At 38.2% G+C, this 7,027-nt stretch overlaps 1 protein-coding gene across 1 annotated transcript; it reads right to left on the bottom strand.

Annotated features, from left to right (window-relative positions):
* Positions 1 to 366: 366 nt before the first annotated feature.
* Positions 367 to 6,114, bottom strand: LOC144071894 (putative tubulin polyglutamylase TTLL9). The gene is made up of 13 exons (XM_077597393.1): positions 5,997 to 6,114; positions 5,620 to 5,712; positions 5,432 to 5,534; positions 5,150 to 5,335; positions 4,953 to 5,021; positions 4,772 to 4,865; positions 4,648 to 4,688; positions 3,447 to 3,534; positions 3,243 to 3,301; positions 2,962 to 3,158; positions 2,005 to 2,118; positions 1,406 to 1,530; positions 367 to 1,310 (listed from the first exon to the last, which is right to left on the bottom strand). Exons 1-13 carry the CDS (start codon positions 6,104 to 6,106, stop codon positions 1,240 to 1,242), a joined length of 1,350 nt encoding a protein of 449 aa, XP_077453519.1. The 5' UTR covers positions 6,107 to 6,114; the 3' UTR covers positions 367 to 1,239.
* Positions 6,115 to 7,027: the final 913 nt, after the last annotated feature.

Genomic DNA, 7,027 nt, shown 5'->3' with positions numbered 1-7,027 from the left:
AGTCTGCCTTTCGTCCGAAGACAGCTGGGTTAGGCTCCAGCAACCCCCGCAACCCTTTTGATGAATGGATCTTAAATGGTAACAATAAAGACCAAAATTTTCAGCCAATTAGACCTTACACTAAATTGTTCAGGGTCAACTGAGGTGAAAGTACCTATGCGTCTTTCCATCTACACCTGCCATGTGTATATTGCCTGATTAACACACCTTTATTTCTTCCTCCTAATTTGCCCACAGTCATTTGCAATTTCTTATTGTGTAGTGGAGGCACCCTAACATCTTGTCATACCACCCCTAGGCTGACAAGTTCTGAACCCAGTCACTTCTACCAGCAAAAATAAAGAGGACAGAAATCTACTGCAAAGCTCCATATGGAAAATGTCGTTTATTTTATTAAGAACATGCATGAAAGAAAAGAAAAAAGTGTGATTATCTAAAATAAGATAACGTGACAGATTGTCTGTCCAAGCATAGGTTAGTAACATAACATACCAAATACTAAATCTCTCTTTAAGTACCTGGAATTTGGCACAAATCCAACAAAAAGATGTAACAAATGGCATGCAATTCCATGAGTGGAATCTTGGGAATACAAAATCAACGTTAAAACATAGGAAACATGAAAGAAGGGCAAAGGTACATTCTAAAACAGGGTTTCGCAACTTGTAGCTCCGGAGCCTCATTTCATTCTTTGATCCCTTTTAATTTCCTTAAATTGAGTATTTGATTAAAAAGTTTTGAGGCACTTACAAGATTTAAGAAAGGAATTTAGCTTCCTTTGTCAGAATAACAGGTCAATTGTTCTGTTAAATAAAGGGAAGTGGATATCTTAGTTGGGGCGACATTGAGATCGAGTGGTTAGCATGTCTGTTTCACAGTTCTGAGATCGAGTGTTCAATCCCTAGTGGGTTTCGACCTGCCTGTGTTGAGTTTGCTTGTTCTCGCTGTGTCGACGTGAGCGTGAATGGTTGGTTGTCTTGTGCCTGGCGATTTGTCCCAGTGTTGTTTCTTCTATGGAAACTAGGTCTAAATGGCTCTTTGAATGTTCAAAAGTTTTCAACCCCTGATCTGGAAGTCACTTTGTGATAGAATAGTTATTCAATGTTGACAACAGAATGAATCTCAAGGTTGAGGTTTCGCTAGATTGGAGAGTTAGTTGATGCCAACTTTGAAGACTGATGTAACAACTGCGGTCAAGAAGGAAGGTATCTAGTGGCAGAAGATCAAACATCCACATCTTTATGTCTTTTTCTGGGCAGGAAATGGTTTCAGAAGGGAATTTAACTGTCGTTCCCTGTCGTTTGCACAACCTTGGAAAAAGTAAAGAATGTTACAGTCAATGATACAAAATGTACATGTTTTAACCTGTACGTGTTTGATGACTCCAAATAAGATTCATCCTTACCCAAATATGTGTTGGCTTTTAAACATGAACAGCCAAATATTTCTGGATCAACGTCTTCACTATAGACAGGCCCATCATTCCACACGAGATCATACCCACCTACTCTCTTCTCCTTCCCAGTCAACCTGAGAAGAAACAGCAGTTTGTGCTCATTTTTTTTCTATAAAATGACAATAATATAACCTGATATACCTCAAATTGATATACAAAAAACATTTAACTAAATTCTAGGCCACCCAATGTTGCAGTGGTTCTTGTGCCTGACTTTGGTGAAGGCAGTCTGGGTTTGATTCCCACTCAGTGGCAGTGTGATTGTGAGCGTGAGTGATTGGCCATCTCTCTGTGTGACCTATGTCTGACTGGCGACCAGTCTAGGGTGTAGTTCCCTCCGAAGTCAGCTGGGACTGACTCCAGCAAGCCCCTCAATCCTTATGCGGATGCGCGGTACAAAAATGAATGAGTAAATGAATACATTTTATGGACAAATTTATTGCTACTAAAAATATTCAATATATTTTTACTCTTTATTTAGTGGCATTTGATGTGATGACTGACCACCAATTTCTGTTTATTTCTGCTGTTAAGATAAAACAATTTACCTTCCTTCCATATCCACAATATTCACCGTATCTTCCAGTAAACTGTACTTCATATCATAATCCTCTTGGCTACTGGGTGCAAGTGATGGAGAGGCATTTACTTCAATTAACCACCTACAAATAAACACAAGGGGGCATCATTGGCCATGGGTCATCTTTTTAAAGAGTGCCCCTGGTTAAAAATGTTGAGAATTTACCTTTCATTTTGGCAGACATTTATTAAATATATTACCCTCCGGCCATACATTTTTTTTACTACTGTTTTTATATCCGGGTGTGCAGGTTTGTTTTCTTGTGTGCTTCATTTCCACATGAGCATCGTTGCCTAATCTCCATGTACGTGTCTGTGCACGCATAGTATATCTTCATGTACATTAAAAATGCATGCCTCAGTGCAACTGCACTATGAATACAAAACACAGGTGCATGCACGCACACACACACACTCACACTTTGATTTTAAAGTGGTAACTTTAAGGGGCCACAGTTAAGGGATTTCACTTGCAGTGCCTCATACTGATTTACTCTTATGGTGTTTTAGCACTAATTTGTAGTTCCTCATTTGATTTGATTCTGCAAGGGCGACAGGACCCCCACCCCTCTTTTTACTTCAGGGGAAATTGGAAAATTCTCAGACAGCCTCTCAAAATCAGCCAGAAAGATAAAGATTGGGTGCAAATGAGTTAATCAAATGGAAATTGACATGGAACATGCTGAGATGCTTAAGGAAGGATATCCAAAACATTTGTCCCCAGCCAATGAAATTAAAGAAAACTATAGCAAATATAAAGGGAATGTATAATACTTTAAAGAAATGAAAAATTGTCTGAAAATCCTAATCAACCAAAAAATGTATACATAAGGAACAAATTTGTAATTAGATCTAACTTCAGTCAATAGGAAAAAAGGGTGCATTTTTATACAACACAAAGCATTTGTTTTTAACTGTACTCACACGGTTTGAGGTTCTCATCCAACATAATATCATAGCCATATAGCTCAAAGCAGTGCTTGTCATTTATAATGATCTTCTGCACACTCTGCAGGCTGCTGATAAAGATGTTATCCATATCTTTGAAAAGAGTTTCGACCACCTGCCTTCCATGTTTAGCAGTCAGGTACCTACGGAGCTTCTGTATCTTCCATTTACATCCCTGTGTATAGGCAGGCACAAAATTGAAAGAAAACGAAATAAAGTCAGAAGTGGTCACAAGTAAGTGAATGTAAAAGATACTCACTTTTTCAGGATCATAGTCAGGCGCTGTTTTTTGAACGGCTACATTAGTGAGATGCACATCTGTACAAGCGGTACTAAGGAAAATATGGTCGAATTTCACGGATTTCCAATATGTACTGGTAAAGGAATTGACTAAATTGAAACAAGAACCCAAGTATAAATGGCATAGAAATATTACCACCGATTAACATGCTCAAAAGGATACACTTGTCATCAATACTGTTAAGAGAGAAGCGTGTGCTGGAGAGGCGGGCAAACCCCTCTCGATACAGCCATGCCTTCAAGGGAAAATACTGTAGAATGATATCACATTGAACTTTAGACACAGTATTAATTTTATGAATGCATCAAATTAAAATGACTGGTGTTATACTTAAAGTGGATCTCAGTTTTGATTATTGGGTATCTTTTGGCTAGAAATGATCTAATCAAGGGGTTTAAAAAACAATAATAATATAATTCAATTCAAATGCATCTTGAGGCTGTTTCTGGTGCCTTATTGGCAGTTGTATGACATGAATCCTTCCTGTTGTATTGATGTTTAATCAGCTAAGGCACACACCTATGCACCAAACATCCATTGAATCAACCCCAGTTCTAATGAGTTGGGCCGTGTGTTAAACATGAAAATACACAGATTTTCAAATTAAGTTCAACTCATGTTTAAATGAATACACTACAAAGACAAGATACATCAGCGTCAAACTGAGGAAGTTGAGGAATGTTAATTGAAAACCGGTTTGGAATAACAGGCCAATTGGGAACAGGTGGGAGCACTGACAGCTTCCCTTCATTCAAAAGGAAAGCTGGGGTGAAGGTAACATATTTGAGCTGTTTAGTATCACTGTTCCCTAAAGTACAAATTCAAGGAATTTCCTCATCCCCATCTACGGTCCATAATATCATCAAACGGTTCACACACTGTTGTTTTTGGTCCCTAAAACAGCACTGCACTACATGCAGGAATATTAATGAAAAGGAAATCACAGAATGGGCTCAGGAATACTGCCAGAAACAAGAAAAGCTTATGAGTTCAAACATTAAATATTTTACATTTGTGCAACTCCACAGGTTTATGGGAATTGTCAAAAAAGATTGATACATTTCATAAATTCTATCATTGGCCTTTACAATCAGCTATTTCCAAGCACGTTGTGTTCCTGCAAGAACTATTTAAAATATTTTTTCCCCAAAACTGCATGAAATCTGAACGATTTTCAAAATGTAAAAAAATATAAAATGACAATGAATATCTCTACAACTTCTTGTTTTGCTATTTTATCAATTCCAACCAAAAGATACCCATTCTTGAAATGTCTACCAGTGTAAGAAATTTTTTAAGATGTATATTACATAACATTTTCATTTTACATATAAATGTTGGCTTCTCAAATGAAGTTACGTACTGATGTGACCATCACGTAGACGCGAAGATCAAACTTCCTCCCTGTGGCAGGGTAGTGAATCAGTAAGTATATATTTTTATATTTCTGATTGTTAAAATATTGTTTATTCGAGTCAGTGAATTACCACCAAGTAGGTATGGGTTCTCAATATAGCGCTGTGCCACATAGCTTTCCACCTGAGTTGCATCTTTCTGCTCCTCTGAGCGGGTGCCGTCATGCTGAAACACCGTGTAATCAGTGAGATTAGATTGCTCTGAATTGTAGTACATCTAGCTGTGCATTTGTTATCCTTCCAAATCACATACCTTCCTCCAATCCATAATGTCTTTCAATTTCTTAAAAAGGAAGATTCCTGCCCCTTGAGATTTTGCTGCCTGTAAAAATATTGCACTCAATGTCAACTGTCGATTTGTCACATTATATTGTATGCCAAATGCAACATAGTCATCGGTTATTCTTGCTGAAGTCATATTCTTTTGTACCCTGATCAATTTGAGCTAACCGGCTTCATGATCCAAGTGCTGCCTGGGTTTCTTTTAAACTCCTCCACAAAGAGATGGTACTCATTAGGCAACGCGAAGGTACAAGGGAAGAAATCACATTTGGCACTTTCCACGCAGTTGGCCTCCCTTTCAAGATTCTTTTTGAATCTTTTCAGATTTTTCAGCATGAAGTCCTTGCGTGTTAACTGAATAAAAAAAGTAAGCAACCCACCCATTTTTATTATTGATGCAGACGGAATCAAATGCTAAAACCAACGATGCCGGCACACGTAATCTCTCACCTCGTAATGGTTACGAAAATGGTTGACTCTTACATGTTCCTCCATGTACAAATTCTCCTTGAGCCAACCCACACCACACCAGTGGAAGTCCCATTCACCATCACTTTTAAGCAGAAAAAAAGGAAGAGTTTAAAAGAAAATAAGTCAACACAAATTGAAATCTCATAATGACAATGGAACCTACTTACTCTTTTACTTCGAGCCAGCCCAGTCTTTGCCTCAATACATCCTGTATAGGGCCAGGCTGACTACATTTATAGCGCACAACATATTTTGCCTCCCTGAAATGACAATTTTACAAGGTTGACATGTTATATGATTAATCTACCATAGTAGTATTATGTTGAAATAACTGCTCTTAAAGGTGGCATGTCAAGGTACATTGGATTATTATAAAGAGAAAAGCATGTAATTGCAATAAGGACTGGAGACATTAATATATTGTAAAGAAAACAAAAATCAAAAACAACAACAACAAGGTAACCTAAGCGTCTGGGAAAAATGCACTAATCCTAAAAAGTTTGTACAAAATTTGTCTGTGTTAGGTCATGTGACAATCATTTACATTACGGATTTGGGAGTTGCCTCGTTTCTCAACTCGAGGAAATGCAGTCGCAATGATAGAAAATAATTTGTCCTGAAGCAAAACAATGTAACGCTTAAATCATAAATCATACAATTGGCCTAACTATTAGACGACCATGTTTGCGACGAACGCTTCTCTCGCTCTATGACGTCATTGAGCGATCAGACCTTGAAAGGCTCAAATACTGGAGTTATCGACACATCAGACTCGTCAAATAGTGCTCAAGGTACGACAAACGTGTCCCGTGAGACGAACGTGGCATCACATCATATCCTAATGCAAACAAAATTTCTTAATAATGCCTATAGTATTAATCTCCAACCGTGCTACCTACGTTAGTTCTGGCCATTTCATGTGTTTACACAGTTTTTCCATGGATACTACACGCACATTCCAAAGAGCTGTAGTCACTGAAGCTTCCCAAATTGTCCAGATGTCTCATTGTCGATAGGAATAATAGATAAAAGAAAATGGAACCAAGCAAGTCAATGACAGTGTCCAGTAATCTCATATTATTTTCTAAAATAAAAGTAAATAACCATTTCATGTCATTTAAATTTAAGATCTCAGAGTCTGGAGAGTTTCCTCGAAAAAGTCAAAAAAAGTCTACCTGCTCACAGTGTATACAATACCAAAAAACATGTTTATTTAATATTACAGGTGGTATTTAATGCTACTGAATAAACATGACTGCTTGGCTTTGCTGGATGAATTATTCATTCATTCATTGTCCGAACCCATTATCCTCATAAAGGTCGCGGGGGGTGCTGGAGCCTATCCCAGCCAACTATGGGCATCAGGCGGGTGATACCCTGAATTGGTGGCCAGCCAATCGCAGGGCACAAGAAGACAGACAACCAATCATGCACATTCTCATACCAAGGGGCGATTTAGAGTGTTAAACCTGCCTACCATGCATGTTTTTGGGATGTGGCAGGAAACCAGAGTACCCAGAGAAAACCCACCCAAGCCTGGGGAAAACATGCAAACTCCACACAGGAAGGTCCGAA

This window comes from Stigmatopora argus, chromosome 1, assembly GCF_051989625.1.
Source record: "Stigmatopora argus isolate UIUO_Sarg chromosome 1, RoL_Sarg_1.0, whole genome shotgun sequence".
Lineage (NCBI taxonomy): Eukaryota > Metazoa > Chordata > Actinopteri > Syngnathiformes > Syngnathidae > Stigmatopora > Stigmatopora argus.
Note: the sequence above shows the minus strand (reverse complement) of the source record. Positions and strands in the feature narration are given on the sequence as shown.

What these genes read in the sequence shown, in the direction of transcription:
- LOC144071894 (XM_077597393.1), bottom strand. Translation starts at nt 6,106, where the DNA reads ATGATTTATGATTTAAGCGTTACATTGTTTTGCTTCAGGACAAATTAT. An exon ending in GAACCCATACCTACTTGGTG is followed by an intron (nt 4,689 to 4,771) that starts GTAATTCACTGA and finishes ACCCTGCCACAG; the next exon opens with GGAGGAAGTTTGATCTTCGC. An exon ending in AAAAGCCAACACATATTTGG is followed by an intron (nt 1,311 to 1,405) that starts GTAAGGATGAAT and finishes ACTTTTTCCAAG; the next exon opens with GTTGTGCAAACGACAGGGAA.